At 41.9% G+C, this 24,320-nt stretch overlaps 1 protein-coding gene across 3 annotated transcripts in view; it reads right to left on the bottom strand.

Moving 5' to 3' along the window:
* Nucleotides 1-24,320, bottom strand: part of trappc9 (trafficking protein particle complex 9) — a 203,777-nt gene that overhangs the window by 70,410 nt on the left and 109,047 nt on the right. For all 3 annotated transcript variants that reach the window (XM_022753974.1, XM_022753976.1, XM_022753975.1), the window contains 2 exons: nucleotides 22,382-22,492; nucleotides 2,789-2,942 (listed from right to left, as the gene is read on the bottom strand). In XM_022753974.1, coding sequence (XP_022609695.1) covers nucleotides 2,789-2,942; nucleotides 22,382-22,492 — 265 coding nt within the window. The remainder of the gene's footprint in view (nucleotides 1-2,788; nucleotides 2,943-22,381; nucleotides 22,493-24,320) is intronic.

The following is a 24,320-nucleotide window of genomic DNA, read 5'->3' as shown; positions in this document are numbered from 1 at the left end:
AAGCAGAATTGACATTGTGCTCTTCTGATGCTTTCAGACGGCTGAGTCACTATCTGCACACAGAGAAACGTCTCCCTGCGCAGCAAACGATAGCATCAAGACTTCACTCGGTAACGTCGTGTGACAATTCCGGCGTCGCTCCATTGACAATGCGTTGGTAAATTGACTCAGTAGAAGTTTTATCCCATCCAAATGAGTTTTATTGGAATACAAGGCTTCCAGCTGTGAATGAGAAGCCCCTTCATTTGAGGAAGGTTGCGAGACTGAAATGGAAAACTTCTCCTTTTTGCTTCCAGTTTACACTTTGTTCCTCGTTGCATGTTTAGAGCAACGTCGTTTCTAATTGTTTTTTTCTCGTTTGCTTTGGTTTGTCGCAGGGTCGCCTGAGAAGACACGGGATTTATTGATGGCGATGTGCTGCTCAGCTTCAAAAGAAACTTGCATGAATTTATAAATTACTATCATAACATATGTTTGAAATTGGCTGAAAATGATTAAACAGGCAGTTTTTTTTGCTGCAGTAGAACGGGTGCTATCAGACTCGCTGCTGGGAATACACATTTATTTGTCATTTTCTTTCTTCATTCCTGCCTACATGCTGCCACATTACTTGTAGATAAAACAATGCACATAACGATGGGAGTGTTCACGCCTTCATAAAAAGGGGGAAAAATATAATGGCAACTTCAGTGGCTCAGAGATTGGATTCATCATTAATTGCACACCACGTTCACCAACAGTCTGACAGGCACTTCTTAAATCTCTAAATGTGTGCACCGGTAACCGCCAACTGATGAGTTATGGGCTGATACGAGGGACTATTATGCACGATGACTAGTGGTTCTTTTCAGCAGGAACACGTTATGAAACTCATGAACTTTACCAGAATCTTGACTGCGGGAACTTTGCTTTTGACTTTCTCACCACACAAACAGTCTTTTGCAACTTTGCGATGGCCCGGGGCTTTGTCTGCCATGTTGAAAGTCGCTGACTGGTCAAAGCGAGCCCTTGAGCCTGCTGCAACCCAGTGTGCAACATTCATTCGGGCTCAGTAAACATACGCCGGCTGGTTTTGTTTTTTAATCATGAAACCACTGTAATAAAGGCTTTTTAAACTTTTCTACTTTAACAAAGCAGAGTGCCTTGATTTGTTCGGGGAGTTCAGTTCCACTCTTGTATAGCTGCAGGTTGGACCCCCCCGCCCCCTTGTGAAGTAATGTCGCCGACTTCTCAAAGAGGCTAAAAAAAGGCTCCAGTCTTTTTTCTTGTTTTGTTTTTTTTGTTTTTTTTTATCTCCTTTGCCAACTCTGCGCATCTCCTTTCCAAGGTGGATTTAATGTCTCACAACAGTTTGTTGTCTTATTGCATGAAAAATAAATATCAGGTTTCCTATGCCTCAAACGATGCTGTTGCTTCTTAATGTTAGGTGTTTAATTTGACTAATATTTACAGTTCCTTAAAGGTCCCATATTGTATGTGTTGTTTGATTACAGATCAGGTCTAGCTTCTATATTAATACTGTGAAAGGATCAAAGAGCTCAGTCCAAAGAGAAACGCAAACTCAGCCTTACAACGAGCCGTCAGGACTTCTGGAACTTTGTGATGTCACAACAAAACAGTCACAGCCCTCAGCCACTCTACCCAAGCCCCGCCCACCTGGACCCACCATCCAGCCACGCAGGATTCGGTTTCTCTGAGTCTTTACATGAAATCTGCTATATTTTTATTCGATCCCTCAGAAAACAGTCAGCCAATCATAAGAGAGGCTATCTCCTCCTCTCTTCTGATTGGCTCACCGACCCGTTGTTACTAGCGCTCCAGGGAGAAGCCAACACTTCAAATAAAACACAGGAAAAGTGTAAAATACGGGACCTTTAAGTATAGTGGGAACACCACTTCATTATTTATTAACTCCCTCCTTCCTGGGACCATTTGGTTGTTAAAGAAAAGAAAAAAAAAGTTTAAATTAAAAGCTGTATTGCAAGTATAATGTTTGCCAAGGTTTTAAAACACATAACACACATGCTAACAGGTGAGACAGACAAAAAAAACAATAGTGGGGGTATTAAAAGACAGCACAGTGTATCTGTTAACAACCCCACAGACCACAAGTACAAACCCAGCTTGCATGTGTGTTACGAGTTTTAAACCTACACATCTTTGATCTCTGGCAGTAAGTGTGTTGTACATGAAAGGCCTGAAGACAACAGCGTATATTCTATAAAGGAATAGATGAGTTGTCTCCCTGTGGAAAAACCAGAACACAGAGAGCAGCATGCTGACAACGCTGGTGTCAAAGATTACCTCGGATGGACCGCAAAGCTTGCCCACAAACTAGGACCTATGGGAAAATGTTCTATCATACTAATGTGAGTATGTGCCACAATCACACACCCACACACACACACACACACACACACACACACACACACACACACTAAGACATCACTTCACAGTGTCAGAGTGGCAAGTGTTCTACCATACGCTTTCCCCATCTGTCAGTGTAGGCGAACAAGATCCCTGCTGGCCAGAGGGTCTCCAGATGTGGGATCCAGATGTCCTGCATCTCTGATCTGACTGATGTCAACAAACAACATTCAATAGGTGCACCCCTGACTGAATCTGTCAACACGCAACACTGCTGGAGGATATTACCTGTAACCGGGATCCGGACACACCGCGAGTGTGAAACCTTTCCCGTCTCTACCTACTGTCTGTCTAACCATGATCTGCTCAGACTGCTTTCTCTGTCATAGCTCTGCCATACATGCAGCCACTGGAAGGATATGATGCTCCAACAGATGCCCAGCTTGCTGTTGATCTGGCAGCCCTGGGCATGCTGTCGCTCCTCCTCCAGCTGTTTGGGGTTAGTGAAGCGAGCGGTCTCCTGGTCCGGCTGTGGCAGACTCTCAAAGTCAAACTTGTCAACCTGGATGGCCATTCTGCAACAGGAGATGGGAGAAGCACTTAGAGATACAGGTGTCTGCTTGCATAATTACTCACTGGCCAAAGGGAAATTCAACAGTCCTCGTTTTATGACTCTGGGGAAATGACAGTTGCATAATTGTCACATGAAACTTTATAAATAAGTTAATAAAGGTTCTGCTGACAGATGTTAGAGGGCTCACTTTTATGGATTCAAAGCTGTTGATAATTGTATTTGAGACTAAAAGAAGTTTTGGAGATCTTCAATTCTTCTTCTCCAAAAAAAAAAAAAGTCAAAGCTTTTAATGTAAATATTCAATTAACAATATTGTTGTCAATAAAGTGTTATTATTATTTGTCAAGTTTTTTAAAAAGTGACAAATACCCATCACAATTTCTCAGAGCCAAAACACAGACGCAATTTCAATATATGTAATATTCAATTCACAAACATATAAACAGAGAAGAGCAACTGATCAATTATCAAATTAAAAAAAGTAAAACAAAAACAAGTGACTGTGAGCTTTCTACATTCAGTAGCTCCTTTAAGACCAAGTGACGATAACAGTCTTTATGAAACGTGTTTCTGAGAAGCTCGGTGACGTAGTGCGTGAACTACTGTGGCTCCTGACGGCTAACAGCTTACACGCTAGTAAGACGTCAGTTACAATAACTACAACTCCAAATTTCTTGTTGAGTTCTTTGCACTGGGGTCGTTAACTCCCCTGACATTTTTCACTCTGGACTGTTTGTTATTTCATCCAATAAAGAATCACTGAAGGGGAAGAAGAGCTAATGAGTTTGCTAACTGCCAGGTACAGAGTTAGCAAGTTTGTGGCCTAGTGAGCTCTTCAGTTCACACGTTTTATTGAAAAGAATGTGTTTATGCCTCATGTCTCATAACCGTGACTGACATCCATTGCTCTTTTGTGGAGTCGTTTACACTCAAGACAGTGAGGGGGATAAGGAGATGTTGGTGGCGCTAAAAGCTAACAGGCTACGACAGCCTCCTCCATTTTGGCCTCTGGTTCACCCAGGGGTCAGCCCTGCCACGACAGCTTCTTATTGGTCAGCGTAAATGTCCTCGTCATTCATAGATTTTACGTTTCCATTTAATTCCATTGCAATGAACTGGTTTTGCTGCAAAATGCTGATGTTTTAAATGCTGGCATGACTCATCCTTAACTGCAACAAATGTAAAAAGTGTGTGTGCACTGGGTTTCAATAAGAGCAGGATGTCAACAAACATGACTGGGAATAAAGTTTATACCACTTTCCATCTAAATTAAAAGCAGCAAAAATCAATAAATCCTCGTAGTGTCGCAGTCATTTCAGGCAAAAACTCCTCTCCTGCCCTGCTCAGCAGAAGGTTGAATATTTAATACTATGAATATGTTTAGGTAAACTACATATTTAACAACATACTTCATGCATTTACAGTTTCCAGTTCTCCCTTACCCCCTCTATAGATCACAGCGGTCTATGCTCATCTTCATCTACAGAATATTTCCATGGAAAACCGTGCTTACACTTCTGCCTGATGACAACCGATGCAGGCTGATTTGTGTGGTTTGGCAAGCGATAAATTATTTATCTAGTCTGAACAAACACCCTTAGGCCCAAGCTCCCCTCCTCTACACTGAGGCTGTTTCTAAGTTATTTATTAACAAGAGCCGGGGTGTTTGTTGCCCGAGGTTACACCAAGTGCCACCTCCAGGATTCAAAGAGCAGGTGCAACACACTCAGCTCAGACCACACGAGCACTCATCAAAACGACCCCCCCAAAGCCCACCTCTCCCTCACAGCGTTTCGGGCTCTGCATTCAAAGATGAAATTATTAATTGGATGTATTCTTTCTCAGACTGTACAAATCTCCGTAGGGTTCAGAGTTCGCTACAAAGACAGTGGATGGAGATATCCTGAGGGAAAAAGGGGAGATAAGAGAAAAGGAATATGGGATGAGGCGGACTATCCCAAATGCCTGCTGAAAGAAGCTGCGCAGCCCACAACCTGACAGCTGCTCTGCCTCAGTAAAATACCAAAACACTATGAAATACCAGCAAGCATTAAAGCAGCACTAATTGAATAATGCTGATTTTTTTTTCTGCCACTTGGGAAAAACGGAATACATTGTGAAAGACAACACTGACAACATTGCTATTACTATGCTAGCTGCCTATTTAGACATCCGGCAGGTATGGAGCTTCGTAACGTTCAAATAAACGTAAATAAATAAATCTCATAGTCACTCTCCCTACAGCTCTTGTTTGATCGCCACCAACGTCACAGGGAAAAACCTCTGCCTCTTTAGCTGCTTGTTCACCAGCTAGCAGCTTAGCGGCTAACGTTTTCTCCCGATTCAGGCGCCGCATCCTTCAGAGGCTGCATTCAAGGACTGATTATGTAACGGCGACGCGACTAGGCCGTCCCATTTCGAAGGCTCCATCAAACGCATACGAGAAACAGTGTTTTCTTTTCCAGGTCGACGAAGGCAGTAACGGGTGGCCCAACCTATCCCAAGATACATTGCAGGCCGGTGGTGAAAATAATATGGCAGCAAACGACACCGACATAGAATCCAAGGAATACGCTTTTAAATATAAGTATTGGGTTTCAGTTCAGTTGAAATGGTCCAACTGTGAAAAGAAAAAAAAGTTACGTGTTGTCAAGGTTGCTAGGCGACAAGAGCGGTGCTTTGTGACACAACGGAAAGGGCGCGCACAGCTGGTGGTGCAAAGCCATCAGGCCAGACAGTCTCATTTTGATTTGGCCTTCACGGTCTACGAGGGCTACGCAGGCCGCTTCTTCACAGGTCGTGTCCTCTGAAGGATGCGGCCCCTGAAGTGGGACACAGCTTGTGCCCGTGCACTGCTCCCTGCTCGGGTACAGGAAGGTTTATCTGAACTGTTTTTGCTGAAAACAGCTGCCTGCTGCGGCCGACCAACATAATGAAGTTACAGGACGAACAACCAAAACAATTAACTGATAGATACTAAAACTTTAGACAGATTCTACGGCTGTTACTTTAATTGTGAATCTGGTCTTGGTCTCCAAGGTGTGACTGGCTTTAGTTTCCAAGGTCAGTCACCAAATTTCTCTGCAGTGATGTAAAACTTATATATGACAAAAAGGTCACATGTTTGGAAACTTGAGAAAAATTAAATGTTGTGTTTTAATCTTCACTAATCGAAATTTATGTGAAAGTGGTTTCTTGTAGTGAAGCTGTGCACTTCCCTTCAGCTCTACAGAGATTTCTAGTTTCTTTTAGGTCATTGTTTGCAAATTCTGCTGACAGTGACCCACATTTCCTCCAGCAGCAGCAGCAGCAGCAGCAGCAGATTCACCTGTTCTCAGCATATTCCATCAAACCTCAGACAAAGTCAGAAGAAACTGAAACATACAGCTGCTAAAAATCCACATCTCAAGAGCTGTTGGAGACTAAAAGAAGAGCGAATGTTGGACTCACATTTGTCAGGTGGCAAGAAAAATGACTCTTTAATAAATGTTAAATGTTGCTCAACATCTGGTGGATGTGTTATATGAAAACATTTCCTGACACATGCCGACTTTACAACATGACAATATGTTTTTCTGCTTTGTGTTTAAGACATTTATAGCAGAGGATGGAGGATTTTCTTAAATGCAACTTCTTCCACTAGGAGGTCTCTCCGGCGTTTGGTGATGTCGTGAATGAATAATTTGCAGAGGTTTCCTCCTCTACAAATCAAACAGACCAGGTGATTGTGACAAAACACTGAATATTTTTCCATTTAAAGTCGGTCGCTGGTCGCCGACGCTGCACGGTGGATTCAGGACGTCAGGGAAGGGTTGGGAGCTGAGATTGCTGCTAACCTTTTGTTTGGATTGTTTCTCTGATAATTTATGATCCAGACGATTAGGAGGTTTTTACCGGCGGTCGAATTATCCGCGGAGGTGTCCTCCTCTCCATAACAAACAGATAAGGGGATTAAAACCAGTAGAGACACAAAATAAAGTAAGAAATCGTTGATTAACTGAGGCTGTCCAGCAACACAGGACGTCTCGGAGAAGGTGGGAGTTGAGCTGTCTTTACATTTGCTTGGCTTTTGTAATCTGATCATTTAAGATACAGATGTTCGATGACTAAAATCCTTCATCGGGTTAAAATACAGAGTATTTTATTTTACGTACAAAATGACCAAGGTGTAAGAAGTGTATCTTAGTGTGTGGCTAGCTTCAGGTATGCAACCGAAACGTGACACATGCACATAGGGGGATTTGACGCCATTGACAGGAAACGCACAATTACCAAGATTAAAAATCAAGTACTTTTTATCTAGGTTTGAACAGTGCTGGAAACATTTGGGGTGTAAGTAAACAACTCAACAAAATATATACCAGTTCCATATTTTAAGTTTGAGTGAGTAAAATCACCAAACCACAGAGACGTGTTTCGAACTTCCACTGCACAGTGTAACACAGAGAAGCACTTTACAGCACAGAGGAAATGTGTCAGGCCTCTTACTGGTGTCACGGTGAGTGACAGTGCTTTATTTCAAGAGTTTAAATGGGAGACAGACACCGTCATCATCGACATCTTCACACAGAGAGACCAGAACAAAAAAACAGTCTAACCTGCAGTCCATTTTTTTCCACGACCCCAGCTCTCCTCTCATTCCATACTTAGAGAAATGACACAATGTGACTTTGAGGTGGGCAGCTAACTGCAAATTACCTGGACACCCATCTCTGCGGGAGGCCATCTTGCCATAAGAGGCCTCCTGCTTTGACAGGAACCACGGTAACCAATGCAAATGATTTCAGAGTGAACGCGTTCAAGAGCCGAGGCCACAAGTGGTTAGGTTTTTTTTTTTTTTTTTTTTTGTTTCATCCTGTTTGATAAGCAAAACACAGTGGATCCACGTATTGATCGGTAGGGTTCATCTCTGGATTTCAGTTCAGAGGCCACGATGGCTCCCCGAGGAGTCATTTTCACTGAGAGTACCGGCCACAGAGCACAGTCAGATTGGCTACACCAGCCGTGGGCTTTGTTGTGTTTTCCAATAGGCATCATAATTCAACTCTCGAATGATGAACTACCACATGAACACAGATTATATGAACACCGTATCAAACTAGCAATCATAGATCACCCTTATTTGATTAAGAAAGTCTGATTGTGACAATTTCCTGTATCGTAGACGTCTTTTATTTTGAAGTCTCATCACAGTCAATCTGCTACGTCACCTGTCTTACATACAGTATTGCAAATCGCTGATGAAACTACAGTACGAGACGAGTCCAGAGACGAACATACATCAAAGTGAGACGGAGGAGAGAAGGCAACGCAATTATCATTTCACAGCCTTCACAACAAAGCAGAACACAAATTAAATAACAATTAAGACTTCAAAAACAAAGACGAAAGGAAAAGCTCCTGGTCTTGCTGGCCACAAATACATCCGCCTTTGAAGATTAGTGGCGCAAGGCTTATGTCACTGACTGAAGTCCCATCTTCAAATGGGCGCTGCTTTTCATTCAGTCATCTTCAAAAGCACAGATTACACACCGAGTCTAAAAATACCACGTTCCAGCAATGCAAATGGACCCTAAATGGGAAGGCACTGTCTGGTAAAGGCGTGGGACTGCTCTTCTTCTAGACAGGTAATCACTAACCGCCAGACACCCAACATGCAAATGGACACTTCAAATGGGATGTAATAACATGGAAAGGAATGTTTGTTTGTTCGTTTTTTTTAGCATTATGAAAAGAGTATTTTATGTTTCTCGTAACACTGACTCCGTGTTAAACTGGCAGAATTTTTTCTCACTTATAACATTTGCAATATTCATTTGGCGGGAATTGATTTGTTAATTCGAGCGGTCTGTCTGCATTAGCGGCTCATTCGCGATCCTTCTAGAAAACCAAACTGAAAGGAAAATAACGGATGCTAATGCTAATACAGTGGCTAAGTGTCTACGCATAGGAGACAGCGGCATCTGTACGTGTTGTATGTGAAAATGATGGAATAAACAGGAGTGGAAGGAAAGCATTTACTCTTGTTACTGTCACAAAGTCGCTTTTTGTGTACTTGTACTTTTTTTTTTAGAGTAACCTGTAACTTTCCTCATACTTAGTGGTAAGTATTTCTTAACTCAAGGTGATGAAGTTATGAGTGTTAACTGTGTGAGAATATAAAACACATGAGAAAAAGCTCAAAACAGCAGCTGCAGCGGAGAACAAGCTGCTGATTGGATGCACTGCCCCGCGACTGCACACCTGTCACTTTGTCTCCCCTGGGAACGGCATATACATGCAATGAAATCCCAATGCGTATACGCCTGATAGTCTAAATTCAGCCTTTAATTTACATATCACCATATGTTTTATCATATGTTTTTGTTATCACCATATTCTTTTTTAACCCCTCCTCTTCCCTCTTTTAAAAATGTGACGCAGTAACATTTACTCAGAGAAACATTTTAACAGACCTGCTTTGTATCTGTATCTGAGTACATTTCTACACAAGTAATTTTACTTGTACTTGAGTAAAGTTTCTTTTCAGTAACAGTACTTGTACTTGAATACAATTTTCAAGTACTCTTTTCACCCCTGGGTGTATACCAGTATACAAGATACCGAGCAACGGTTGGTAACAGTGTTAGAAAAAACTACCACTGACTTAGAAACTGTTTGAAGACTTTGGGAAAGAAAATTACATGAGTGTCATTTTTGCTTTTTGTACATTTAGGAAGTATAAACTTTTCAGAACTGTTGAGTCAACTTCTTTTTCCTTTTTTTTTTTTTGTGGTTTTTCTATAGAGAGAAGAACTCGAAAGAAAGTTTAAACCACTTCCTGCTGCAGCGAAGCCAAATTTAAAAACAACTTCAGGTCCATAAAGCCTACTGTAGTGCAGCAGCAAAGCAGCGTCAGTAACAAAAACAAAAAAAAAAACAATGTAATATAAAGTTTATTCAAGTCCATAGAGTCCAAAGTGGTTATACCTGCAACAAGCAACCACATCCAACCCCCAAGCACCCCTAAGAGAGCTTTCTACTAAGGCATGAGAGCACTAACAGGCCAAGCTCTCCCACCCCCACTCCCACCGTTTTCTTTTTCCAATGATTTGATTGCGGTGTCTTTCAAGGATTAGCCCATATCTGGAGACTAATCTAGTCTGCTACAAGGTTTTTAATAACAACCTGTGTGATGGACTGGGGCCACCATGGAACATCTCTAGGTCTAATTCCCAGTCCATTTCACCTCCCTCCCTCCCTCCCTCCCTCCCTCCCTCCAGCCCCTCACTGATAACAGCCTGCTTGGCCTTTATTTCCCTGGCTGAAAAAGGAAGCAAGGGTAGATGGGAGATTGGATGGGACGGGGCGGGGCGGGACGGGACGGGACGGGACGGGACGGGATGGATGGATGTGAATCATTTACCCTTCAAATAAATCCAAGAAAGACGAGAACACACGATCTGCAGAAATAAGCGATGCTATCCACGTCCTTGCATACGGATAGAGAGAGCTCTATTTTCTTGTCAGCATGTGTCATTTTCATCAGCTGCAAACAATGTTTTTTTTGTTGTTTTTTTTTTGTTTGTTTGTTTTCTAGCCTGAATCTATTCTGTATTTTGATGACTCACAATGAGCCTGACTCTCGGTGAGAGTAGAGGCAAAGCAGAGGTGTACTAGAGAGAGCTGTGTTGCTCAGGGCATGTTGAAAGCACGTAGCATAAGGCACAGTCATGTTCTGTGCTTTTTCTTTTTTTTTTTTCATGGCTCTGCCAAGCAATGCCTGTTTGAAGAGATTCCACCTAAAAGGTTCCTGTTGGGTGAAAAATATTTTTTGTTGAACAAAGCCACCAGCAAGAAGATATAAGATTAAATCTCTACATCGATGAGGTTGGAACGACTATTTAACAAATAACTGTCACAATCAAACTTTGATAAAATACAGTTTCATAAAAGTAATGTGAGTAACCTCAAGTGCTTCGAGTTGCCTGAACATCATAGTTAGATACAAGCAGATGTAAGAAAAACTAATTGAATTCGATGAATGAATAAACAGTTTTCAAGAAATAGAAATAGGAATCTTTTTTAAACTTTTAAATATCCCTTAATACTGTGGGACCTATAACACATGCACAGTAGCAGAAACCAGTCCACGAGTGGTTTCCTTCATCACTGACTCGCCTTCAGACCTGAGCTCCATACTATGACGATAGTAGGAGAAACGCTGGTTCACGAAAATTATAAGTTCCCTCATTTTACACAAAAAATGATGGTTAAATATTTGCAGTAGTTTTAGCACCGATCTTATTTGAACATAACACGGTGAAATACAATTTCACAGCTCCTGGACGATATTAGAAAAAATCAACTCAAAACCAATGAACAGTTGGAGGGTTGTGGTTATGTATGTGGACGGTCTAGCGGCGCTGACTGAGGCTCTCTTTCATTTCATTTCTCTACCAAAAAAGAAAAACAGAAACCCCATCACTGAATATCATCGTCTCCGCCGGGTGTGACTTCTGACACTGTATTGCTAATTACCGCCATCCTGCAGGAAGCTGCGGCAGTGGACGCCTTTCTTAATGGCAGTCATAACACTGGCTTAGGATGAGCCGGTCACAGTGAAATGACCCCTTTCCTAATTAAATGCCGTGTTGCATCAGACCAAAAGTACATGATAATCACATTAAAGCATATGGAGGTCGCTTTCATCTGACCACTGCGCGGCTGTGAATCATTTCAACTGCGAGGGGTCTATAAACTCCACGGTGGATACAGAATAACAGCCAGTCCTGCACCTCAGAGCGGTGGAGAGGCGAGACGCTTGATTCTATAAAAACAAATCATTAAGACAGGATATTATAAAATATACAAATAATTCTGATAATGATGAGGATTTATACATTTCTCTGTCACTTGCTTCAACTCAGCTGCTGTTGCTGAAGGATCACGGCTCTTTATTGAGTGTACAAGTATTTACCTTTGGCAGAGATGCTTTATAGTGGTCTTGTGGTTGTGCTACTATCTGTGCAGGTTTTCCCTGGTGTGTGTGACTGTGAGCACACTGTGAGTAATGCGTACAGTTTGAATCATGCCCTACACAGCCCCGATACAGAACAACAAATTATTTGCAATCAACATTTCTATCGGAGCCTTTTCACATCGTTTTTTTTTTTTTTTTTAACCGCCAGTGTTTGCATTATGTCACCGGGGAGAAGCTGAGAGCAAAGAACGTACCGAGAGCGTGTGTGTGTGTGTCTGTGCGTGTTTTCATAAAATAAATAAATAAAAAAAAAGATGGTTATTTTTAGCTCACGTGCAAGAGCTTAAGGGCGGAGATCCATAGAGGCCTGTGCGGAGGCAGGCGAGAGCAACAGTCTATTTTTAGACTGCGGCTGACTCTGTAACCCGTTGTTTGCAGCGGCTGCAGAGGCAGCAGCAGCAGCAGCAGCAGCTCCATCCATCCCCGTCTCGCTCAATAAGATGAGCTGCAGTAAAAAAAACACGAATCCTTACAGCCAATTACTATATGTGGATAGGACGCTTTTGTGAAGATGCGCTGGCTGTCATTAAAACTGGGGCTTTGTAGACTATTACTAGGGCTGACAGAGTGAGCTATTTTTATCTCGGCTGCTGAAACCTAGAAGCTTTTTTTGGGGCCATTTTGCCATTATTAGACAGCACGGTAGAGGGAGCAGGGCATGCAGGATGACAACATGCAAGTAAAGTAAAGCCGGGTCTGACCCAGGGATGTTGCAGTTTGTAAATAAAAAAACACACTAGTTTATTGTTACTGTAAGTGAATTGGATAATCCACTGACAGCACAGGGGGGCTTAACCATAATGTGAAGGTCGATGGAGTTACAGGTGACTGGAGGAGGAAATGGCTGCGAGTGACTCAGATAAATCTGCCATATCCTTCTTATGTGAATATATGGAGTTGGTGGAGATGAAGCACATTTCCAGAATACCAATATAAAGGCGTGACTGTGTCAAATGACTGCCGAGAGGTCTGAGGCAGCTGGAGCGATTCTGGCGATACACCACTGTATAAAGTACATGTGAGTGCGAAAAAAGATCTCAGTGTTCTACCACCTTAAGTAACCCACCTCCAGACAGCCAACAGGGCTAAAACGCCCCCTGAGGAAAACAATATTTCAAGAACAAGTGTGAGGAGGAAACAGAAACAGAACAGAGGTCGAGCGGCGGCATCTCGGTACATCTCAGCAGTCAGTTCTCATCTTGGGTCGAATGATCCTTCGCCCTCCTCAGCGGACGCAAGAAATGTTTTTATTAGACATGAGTTTGTTCATGTGATGAGCGTTTAAAGTGAGAAGAAGAAGAAAAAAAAAAGGAGGCAGCTCAAAATCAAGTGATAATATTCACACTAGACTGGGACTGCTGAAGACGGGATAACTGACTGCAGAGGCATTATGTGCTCTGCTGCCATAAAAAAAAAAAAAAAAAAAAAAGTAGCACAAGAAGGGGGAAAGGTGGTCACCATGGAAACAAGCTTTGTTTGAAAAGCTCATGCAATGAGGCGTGTCTGCCCTTGTGAGCACCGATCCGGCAGAACCAAAAGGCATGGCGAACGGAGGAGACGTGGCTGAAAATGAGAAACTGCTGCAGTGAGCGCTAACTCCCCCCACTTTACTACAGGGGTGGGGGGGGGGGGGGGGTGTTAATGAGCTGGCTCTGCAATGACAATGGTGGATGCCAGTGGGAACTAGTTAGTGCCCGGGGGTTGATGCTGTGATGAGATGTAAACTCCTAAAGGCCCTGTTTAAATCCCCCGGGAGACACAGCTGTGGTGGTGATGCAGAGTTGGGGGCTGGGATGAAGGTCTGAGAGCAACCTGCTGCCGGCGAAGACGACGGCACTGGACAAAGGAACAGTTCACTCCCCCCCAAAAAAGTGTATATTCTATCTTTTAAAAATGCATTTTTATTAAACGAGCTATTTGTGAGTTTTGCTATTGCTACATAGCTAACATTAGCACTAACAGCTGTTTACTTACCAGTCTTGGCAAGAGCTTCGACCATCGCTGTGTTTACAAGACAAGAAGTTATAATACGTCTTTCTGACTGCAGTCTGGACGCTACAGTGACTCGGTATCGGAAAGTGATGAGACTAGCAAGAGCTAGCTAGGTTAGCATGCTAACTGCAGTACAAGAAAAGAAGGGATAAAAATAGAAGCTAAACATAAGGGTTGCTTTCCAAATCTGGACACAGCTCCTGGCGTGCTAGTTTCAGACCGACGCGTGACGTTGTCATTTCTACCTTTTAGAGGGAATGGGAGATGGCTGTGTGATTGGTTTATTGGATGTTACACCCAAAACACTTCCATGAATAATTTAAGAGATTAAGTACAACCTTTGTCTGTTTTTTTCCGCCGTTAAAATAGCAAAAGTGACATGGACACGCCCTGAATGCACTTGCGCCACGCACTTCAGACCATGCGGTTTGGATCGTTAAAATAGAGCCCAAGATGTTTCTTCTAGACTGGTAAGTAAACAGCTATTAATGCTAACGCTGGCTATGTAGCAATAGTAAAACGTACAAACAACTCTGAGTTTCATTTTTTAATTTCAAACAAGTCTTACTTATTTAATTTCTTTATTTCACATTTTATTGTGGTGATTTTATCATACTTGTTATTTTGTAGCCTGATGTCACTTGTTGGGCTGATATGTTTTAATCTCAATTTTCCCATCTAAAGCACTCTGTAGCACCGCTTTGTATTGAGCTTTTTAATTGAAGTTCCTCATCGTTATGATTAAAGGCTCGTTATACAAAATAAAAGCATTTACAGATTTTAGGCGTGAACTTCATTCTTGACCTCACAAATAGTGGTTTGAAACAAAAAGTCCATCTGCTGAGGGAGACTGTGAGGTGCTGCTGGTAAGTGGACCTTGAGTTGAGATTCTTTTTTTTGTCAAACATTCAGTTTTGATGTTATCACATCACAAGGATGTTCTCCCACGGGTTATATTCACACGGCTGACAGCTAGAGACAAGTGCCTCGGGGCAATTTAATCTAATAATAATTAGATACTGTTCAAACACTTGTATCAAACCCATCCTATACAGAAGAATCACTCACCAAACGACTTGAGTGACTTGCAGACAAACCCACGTAATTACAGTGCTTAAGAACTTGTTTTATGGAGATGACTTTTCAGCCCGACATCTTGGACAACATCTTCCTATTTTCGATTCATAATAATAGCAGAATTTTTTTTAATTTGCTCCATCTCATCATAATTTCCTCATTAGATCAAAGTTTCAGTCGCAGAAAGGTCAGGGCTGTCTGCCGGTACACAGGGGTCGCTCCTTTTTCCTCAAATGAAAGAATATAAAGTAAGTGAGGAGAGCGGCGCTAAATTTACATGCTGTTTATGCAGAGCAGTGACCATTAGAGCCTGATCATTTTTCTCAGCTCAGTGTGGTTAAAAAGCAGCCACCGAGGAATAATTGTAGGGGGAATTAGTCATTTCACCAAAACCATTCTTAATGTGCATGGTGAAGCATACTGATGAATGAATGTAGAATCTGATCTCTAGTAAAAACTTTTAGGATAATAAATCTCCCAGAGATAATGATCACAGACCTTTTTGCATTAAAATGCATCATTGTGACAACACACTCACTGAGCACTTTATTAGGAACACCATACTAATAGTTGTTTGGAGCCTCCCTTTGCTACAGCAGCCTCAGTTCTGCATCTAATTTCTGCAGATTTCTCAACGGCACATCCCAAAGTTATTCTGCTGGATTCAGATCTGGTGACTGGGGAGGCCACTGAGGTTCACTGAACACATTGTCATGAAATTAGTTTGAGACAACTTTCAGATGACTTTGCATGGTGACGTGCTGCATTTATGGAAGATCCCAAATGCCACAGAAATAAAGCTAATGAAGCTAAATGACTAAGCAGATCGAATAGCAAATAGGAAAAGTAAAAAGCAGCAAACGGGATGGGAAATTGCCCTTTTAAATTCCTGATTAAATTTTGTATTCTTAATTCAATTTGTAAATCCAATTGTTTATTCGTCTTTTTAAACTGTATTTTTAAGTATTGGATGTTTTAACTTGTTTTTTTAATGTTTCCTATTTATAGAGGATTAATATCTCATTTGTTTTGTTTAAACCATAAAAACATCAAATAATGAATGAATTTGTAATTTATACAGTATTAAATAAAATTGTAAACACATTTATTAATGCACATCTTTACAATTAATTATCAATTAATGAAATGCATTATTGCCATGCCTGTGATACGCGTGCCCCTTCACAGCACTGCTGGAAGTCGACATTTGAAGATGGTAAACTGTGGCCTTAAAGGGAAGCACATGGTCAGCAACAATTCTCAGAAAGGCTGGGGCATTCAAACCGTTATTGATTGGTATTAAGGGCCCAAAGTGTGTCAAGAAAACCTTCCCCACACCATTACACCACCTCCTCCACCCTGGATTCATGGATTCATGCTGTTGACGACGCCAGGGTCTGACACTATCATCTGCTGCCTCATCAGAAATCCAGACTCATCAGACCAGACTCTGTTTTTCCAGTCAACTGTCCAGTGCTGGCGAGCGCGGTGTCCACCGCAGCCTCAGATTTACGTTCTTGGCTGACAGGAGTGAAACTCAATGAGGTCTTATGCTGTTGTAGCCCATTTGCATCCAGGTCAATGATCAATCAATAATCAGTTTATTACTTTAAATAACTGAATCCATCAAAAATGAATTTACCTACCAAATGGAAGAAAATGGACGAGAGATGCTCAGTGCAAAAGGTCAGAAAATGCACTGTGGTTTTGGAGTAGCACCGGGTTGCATCACTAACCCTAACCCTGCCCTCCATGAATGCAAAATAATCACCTTCTGCTGCGCTCACTGCGACAGTCCCGAGAACAAGCAGACTGAGTAACCGGTCGGTACGAGTCAGTCACTCCTTCGACATAACGTGACGCTGTGAAAATCCCATAGAGTTGATGTCCAGCAGCTGCCCAGTTCAGGTAGCTACACAGAGGCTCCTGCTGAAGCCAAACTAGCAGCTTCAACAGAACCAGCTAGCAGCAAGGAAGCACAGCTGCAGTCACAGCGCTAACATCGGGACTAGCAGTGCTTTCCAACAACAGTAAGGTCTGATAAATTGCTGCAAGTGACGTCACTTGAGTCAGTTGGGTCTGAACCCATGCAAAGTTTGACGATGAAAATGAAAGTTAGAGAGAAGAGAGCTTACCACACCGCTGTAGCCTGCTCCTCATCTTTGCTAGAGGCTAACTGGCTGAAGCTACATTAGCTGCTACTAGCATAAAACATTGAAATCTCCAACTGAACTGCCAAGAGCTGCATTGTGGATAATGTAGGAGCCAGGGACGGACAAGGAAGAAGAATGCACACAATAAAAAAAAGACAATATGTCATTTTTTAAACCGTCTATTCTGAGTTCAACGAGTATTTTTTTTTTTTTTTGACACGTCCAATAAACAGAAATTGCATCAAATTTTCATTCATCTGTTTCACAAAAGCAAACCACTTTTAATCTGAGCCTTTAAAGTCTCACACTGTGAATATTGTTTAACCAAGAATAACATTACGCCAGGAAAATGCTACAAGATCTAACCAGATAAAAAGAAATAAAGGCCCAGATCTTCCTCATGTCCATGTTCTGCTCTGTTCAAAGGAAAATGGGAAATAAGAAAGTTTGGATGTGACTGGTGTCACGGAGGTTTTTAGGAACCTTGTCAAGCTCCCAAACATCAAAGTGACCATTCACATTCTGAGGTGCTTCACTTTTTCATTTTCATTCACCATTAAAGGGTACAAAGACCTTGTTCTGTTTGTTTGTTTGATTTGGTTTTTTTTTATGCAGAAGCATTGAATAAATGTAAGTTTTTATCTAAACCCACTTAAATATGGCTGCACCAGAAGATGGAGACAGCTGCCTGTTGCTGTCCTCGTGTTCCCCTCATACAGACACAGGTCTAGAAGCTATTAAAACTCCCTGTTGAAACTGCTATATTTTCCTCCATGCCTGAAGGCTTTCTCTCGCGTTTCTATTTGTATAGCCATGAAAAGGCTCAATGGAAACAATTAAAAGTCATTTGTAGTAGGAGGAAAGTGTGGATGATTGACAGAGTCATTTTTGCAACTGTCGGAACGAGGCCTCGGCTTCACCAGTCCTGGATGAAGACTCCAGAAAACATCTTGCGCCTGACACCTCATTCATCACAGAACAGGGAAGAAATGTGAAATGACAGGGCCTTCTGATGTTGAGAGAGGATGAATTGGAGAGACAAGCACAATATGGTTCAGCGGGCGAAAAAGATCTCAGGAGTCCGCGTCCCCGTTTCCCTCCGTATGCAAAAAAAAACCCAACCCTAACCCCACTCTGAATAAGGCGTGCGTGTGCTGTGGAAAGAATCAATATGCTGGATCTGAGATAATCTTCTGATAATGAATTTATGTGTCTGTCAGGCTTCAACAGGGAAGGAAGAGCTGATCGGTGAAGTCAAAGGCAACGGCCGTGTCTACGGGGAATGTCAGTCAAAGGGGGGAAAAGACATGTAGGTCTATATATATACATCTGCAGTTGTTACCAGACTTGACGTTTTTAGCCTCGGAGGCACATTGTGTCATATTATATCACTTTCTAGAGGGGAAGCTTTTCTTTTTTTTTTTTTTTTAAATCAATTATAGAACTGACGCATTATGTATTCTGACCACCTGTGACCGCTAAGTTCTGATGTTTAACATTGACTTTATGATCGTATCAATGAGAGATGGTTGAAGTGAATCTTATATATTTGGGGAATTATATAACAGTGACTGACGACCTGACTTAGAAGAGCTAAAGAAAACACATTGAAACTATGACTCATGATAAAATAAAATGAAAACTTTTATCTGCTGTGCATTATCCCCAGACAGTGGTGGGACAGAGTGCTTTACTTGAGTAACAGCAGCAGGTTATTATGACCCATAGTTATGTTTTGTTGCTAGGCGACATCTAGCGGCCGTAGTAATTATGACAGGAGCGAAGGGAAAAGTGTCGGTGACGTAGAATAAAGAGAGACAAAGTTCATGTCAGGAGGAGGCTGTGATGGATGGATGGGAAGCCATGAGCGTTCATACAAAAATAACCACATTGTATTATTGTAACCATGACAACAAAGATTGTCTTACTTTTCGAGGGAGTACTCATTTTAACACATTTTAATCATGATCTTTTCCTAAACTTAACCAAGAATGACCGTTATCATAGCGAACCACAGCGACGATCGGTATGCCGCTCTCAGTACAGTCGCGTGTTAATTGTGGTAACCATGACAACCAAGGTCCGGCACACACGCTGCCATTGGGGCGCTCTTTCAGGCTCTTTCCACCCAGCTCTTCACCTCCGTCCTGATCGTGTTCGCTCCCGCAGCTACTGCAGGAATCACAGCTAATTCTAGCTTGAAGCTTCAGCGCAAGAGAGAAGCGGTGGACCGGAAGCACATTCACAAATTGATTGACAGCTTGAAGGTCACACCCCTGACTTTGGCCTTCTGTGATTGGTTAGAAGGGAAACACTGCTGCGGCCTGGGTCAAACAAACCTTTGGCAGCACCTCTCCACATTAAGGAGGTATTTTGGAGCATATTCCATCTAAAGAATATTAGAAACAAGACTAGGTCAAAACCTGGTATAGGTGTCGTATTTTGCCCAGTGTCAGCTGGTCTCAGCCTCCTCTCTCCTCCTCTCTGTGCTCTCATATACAGTATTTTAATACAGTCAAATTCCCAATGAAGCTGTTCTCATTTACATATTTTTCTTTCTGTTGTCAGACAGAATTGGAAAAGTATGAAGTAGTAACTGAAATGGGGCACGTTAGGACGACATGTTAACTTGCGGTGACTTCCAAGCAATTCACCGGGGAATATCGGCGACTGTCTTCTACAGAAAGTCAAAAAAGTGACAAATGTGCTAAGTTGGCAAAACTTAACTTCACTTAAAATACTTGTCCTTGGATTATTTCTACAATTTAATGTTTTAAGACAATCACCACAATGACTGAAAGGTCCAGACTCTAATCTATCAGTATACATGTCCACTTTCATGCAGCTGTTGTTCTTGCTTACAGTCTGGCAAAGTGCTTGTGTTCCTCAGGCAGAGCACTGGGTGGTAAATAGATAACTAACATGGGACCTTGAGATCAAAATCTCTTTTAAGAGGCTCCTGAAAATGTCAAAATGGCTGCACAATTGTGCTTCTCACTGGCAGACATTAATTTATTCTCTGGAGCAAAGCAAAAAAAAAAAAAAAAAGAGCAGGGCAAAGATAGGAGCACGGTGGATTCAACCAGCAGTCATTAAGCAGTGAGTCCACTGTGGGTATGATAGCACATGTAGTAAATCAAAGGCTGACCCGGCTGTGCAGCGTGTACAGCTGGAGGAAAATCTGCTCTAAGTCAGCTCAATACACGATGTTACAAGACACACACAGGTAGTGTTGTTGGGGAAGCCAATTTGAAAACTGCAGCTGGTAAAGCTACAAGCCAGTCTAGGTTGGAAGTAGTTTATTTACAAGCAGCAAGCTACAAGCTACAAGTTACTCATGTACTGACACCATTTTACCTCAAGACCACAAGTAACAGTACTGGGATAATTGGTTACTGCCAAAACATTGCGTACGTTCTTTCCTAAAGTGGAAACAGTGGTTATGCAAATGTTATGAGTTGGTTCATCAAGATGAAGAGCTGGCGGCACTATTTTCTCAGTCTGTTCCATTCAAGCGTTGCAGAAAAAGAGGCCACAGTGAAACACGTGCCAGTCAAACCTCAAATGTGTAGAAAACATGAGGCTGAAGTGGCATTTCAGTCTCCTCACTGCTCCACACAGACCTGCTTCTATCTGCTGCTATTTTTCTTCTTTTCAGTGGATGTTTAGGTTACACGATATTTTTCAAATTTCTGTGCGCAAAGTGAAAATACACATAAAAACAGGTGGATGGAAACCCGCCTAATGGGAAAACCATCGCACCAAGCTAATCCATAAAACACAGGGGTAAATCAAACTGTGTCTCCAATTGCAGCTTTTCTTCTTCTTCTTCTTTTTAGAGATTTCTGAAGTTATCTTTCTTGCGGACAATAAAAGTTGCAGAATCCTGGTACAATAAGCTTGTTGATCTTAACAGCTCGTGTCTGCACTGGAAAGATTATCTGTAGTGAGCTGAGTGATGAGCTGTTTGGCTCCGTTTGAAAAGATCCCTTTCCACCCTCTAATTCCCTTCAAATAATAACATTCCACCCCTGCGGAGAAAAGGCCTATGAGTCACCGACGGTGTACCTCAGCTCGTGGCTAAGGATGCACTGGAGAGACGTGCTGACAGGAATCATAATTTGCCAATTTCCAGTGAAAAGGCAAGCTGAGCGAGAGAGAGAGAGAGAGAGAGAGGGAGAGAGAGAGAGGGAGAGAGGCCGAGGTAATCTACAGAAACGAGGAGAGGTAGAGAGAGTGCGATGTATGTGCACGTGTGCAGGTATGTAGCTGAAAAACAGGAGAGAAACTTGGTATTGGCGGATACAAATTTAGTATTTATATATAAATTTTATTTTGTCTGTGGCAAAGAAACACACTGTGAAAAAGCATCAAAACTAAAGGTGAGTTCAGGTGAATCAAGCAACAGTGAGGAGGGGGTTACTGCAGCTTTTACAGACTGACGCCCGAGAAACCGAGAAGGAGGAAATGTTGGTGTTACTCCACATTATTAGTGGAAACAACTGACTGTTGATGAATAGCTACGTTATTCCTATAGACTGTAAAGAAAGGTGGACGTAGCATCCGTGACGTCTTCAGAAGCTCAGAGTGGGCTGCTCCTCCGTCGCCATCTTGGCAGAGCCTGACTCCGCCTAACTCATAGACTGTATATAAAGATGGACGCTGCCAACAGCTAGCTTCATTTTTCAGCCCCAGAGTTTTGCCACTTGGTTATTCTCTCAATAACTACACTTACACTAGCGCATGCTCCAGTGTTTTAACAAAATGCAGTGGGTCATTTTTGACAGCTGTTTTAACCACACGTACGCAAACAATCACAAGTGGATCCTTCCATTAAAAATGTCTTGATCAGTCCCAATCATGATTCTATGGATCGACCCTACTTCTCAAAACCTCTGCCATTCCACAAGACGCCCATAGATGACACCAATAAACTACCAAATAGACAAACATACAAAGAAGGAAATATCAGAGGTAAGATTTGTAGGCCATTTGCCCTGCACGTGTCCATATGTCGGATGGCTGAAAGGTGGGATGTCAATAGATAAGAGTAAAAAGGCTTGCTTTGGGCAACAGCTGTAAAATGTACCTGACATTTAGATCATTGCTTTCATGTCTGAAGAAGAAGAAAGCAATGCTTGAACATCACCAAATAATCAATCATCAGCAAACAAGAAAGATAAACTTTCCACTGACCTCTGGCACTCGCTGGCATGGAGAACCAGGTCCTGGTTGTTCTTGGCGGTGACAGTGAGCTCATGCTCTGTTGGGTTGAAGATGTCAAGCAGCAGGTAACACTGGCGGGTGCTGTGGACAGATACACACACAATGATTGGCTACAGAAGGAAATCAGAGTATATATATATATATACGATGTTTCTGTTTGCACTTCCTCCTACTGATGCGCAGAGCTGTGCGCTGTTTTAAACAAAGGTTTCTTTTATACATTATACACAAACAAATACTACAAAGTTTACAATTACTCAGGTCCGACTCAGTCTCTCTTACCCGTCTCCCCATATAACCCATGAATAATGACTTGTCTGTGTGTATGGGAGTTTATTCTTTATGCATGAGGTTACAGTCTCTTTCTAAAAATACATAGCCACATACACGCAGCCAGCAAATGCATGAGATCAAGAGAAGACACGGTGTGAAGTACTCATCAGTCCTTGTCAAAACATCAAAGGTGGCGGTGCTTTCATCAGGCCCGCAGGCCTGGCTGGAGCAGGCCATCTCCGCATCATCCCAGGCCTGCTTTTCTCATGCAGATCATAAGAGGGCCAATTTGTGATTTAGATCAAGACAGAAGAGATGATGCTGGATTTTCAAAGAGTTAATTTTAACCCCCAAGTAGGTGTGTTTTTTTTTTTTTTTTCCTGGTAATGATGGATGATAGGAATGGATCTCTTGTAACAGAAACAGAACAGACTGTCCACTGCAGCCAGTGTGCTGTTACATTAATAGTTTCTGGAGGTGTACAGAAAGAATGTGGCTCTAAATATACACGTAAAGCCAGTATTAAAGATGATATCCTCTATTTTCAAGAGCTTACAGCGGTTGAATATAAATCCATGCACACTGATAAAATATTACATAATCTGATACAGTACAACTTCATCATTAGCCTTATGAAGCTTGCACTGTTCCATATTTGTTCTGCTTCATCTTAACAAAACATTTGGTTCATTTTAAGGCCATAATTGGCGTTTTAATACCCTTTAAAAATACATACATAGACATGTGCATAAATGAAATTAATAAAATAAAGTGAATGAGAATGAGGTGAAAAATTTACTTTTAAGAAATACACATTATAAATATATACACAATATCTGTGAAGTCACTTTAAAGTTCATGAACATTATTACAACTAATCCTCCGAAGCATTTACATCAAGCTGCAAACATCACGGACAGAAACATTTGTAAAAACATATGCTTTGTGCAAATTAAATGCTGCCCATCAACCTTATCTGCTCTTCAGATTACACACCAGCTAGCTCCTTGCCTCTTAAATCCCAGGGTTAATAGATTGCCCAAGACCCTAATAAACTGCCGTGGCAATTAAAGGAGAATATTTTTTAAGGCCTACCGATGTTTCTTTAATTGTCTCATTGTCTTTGTTGGCGGACGTGATTAACGGGCCGAGTGGGGCGAGGTACTGATTTATAGGACAGGGCGCTTAGCTGAGGTGATCAATCAGCCCCAGTTAAGAAACAGGCTCATTGTTCATGTGCTAAGTACATAAGATAAAGTGAAGAAACAGAGCCGGGGATATGAGCACAAACGATGTGGATTTGCGCCTTTTGATTTGAAGAGTTTGGAGTTAAAAGACCACGGCAGGAACCTGAAATGACACTGAACAGTCGTGGACAAGACGGTTCGAGAACTGCTGCAGAACAACTGGAGCTGAAGATTACGCTTTTGAATCATTTTGATAAGTATTCTGCTGAGTTACTGCACAGGGCACCGAGATCTAAGCTAAATAAATAATTCAGAAACGCCAATAGGGTTTCAAACTATTTGTCTCCATTTCTGTCTGTGAATTTTTGAATTCCTCTCTGAGTGCAGAGTGAGGTAGTGAAGGAACAAAGTCATCCCCAGTGTTTGAAAGTTAACACATATTAAACCTT

The sequence above is a fragment of the Seriola dumerili genome, unplaced genomic scaffold (assembly GCF_002260705.1).
Source record: "Seriola dumerili isolate Sdu_G_001 unplaced genomic scaffold, Sdu_1.0 BDQW01000202.1, whole genome shotgun sequence".
Lineage (NCBI taxonomy): Eukaryota > Metazoa > Chordata > Actinopteri > Carangiformes > Carangidae > Seriola > Seriola dumerili.
Note: the sequence above shows the minus strand (reverse complement) of the source record. Positions and strands in the feature narration are given on the sequence as shown.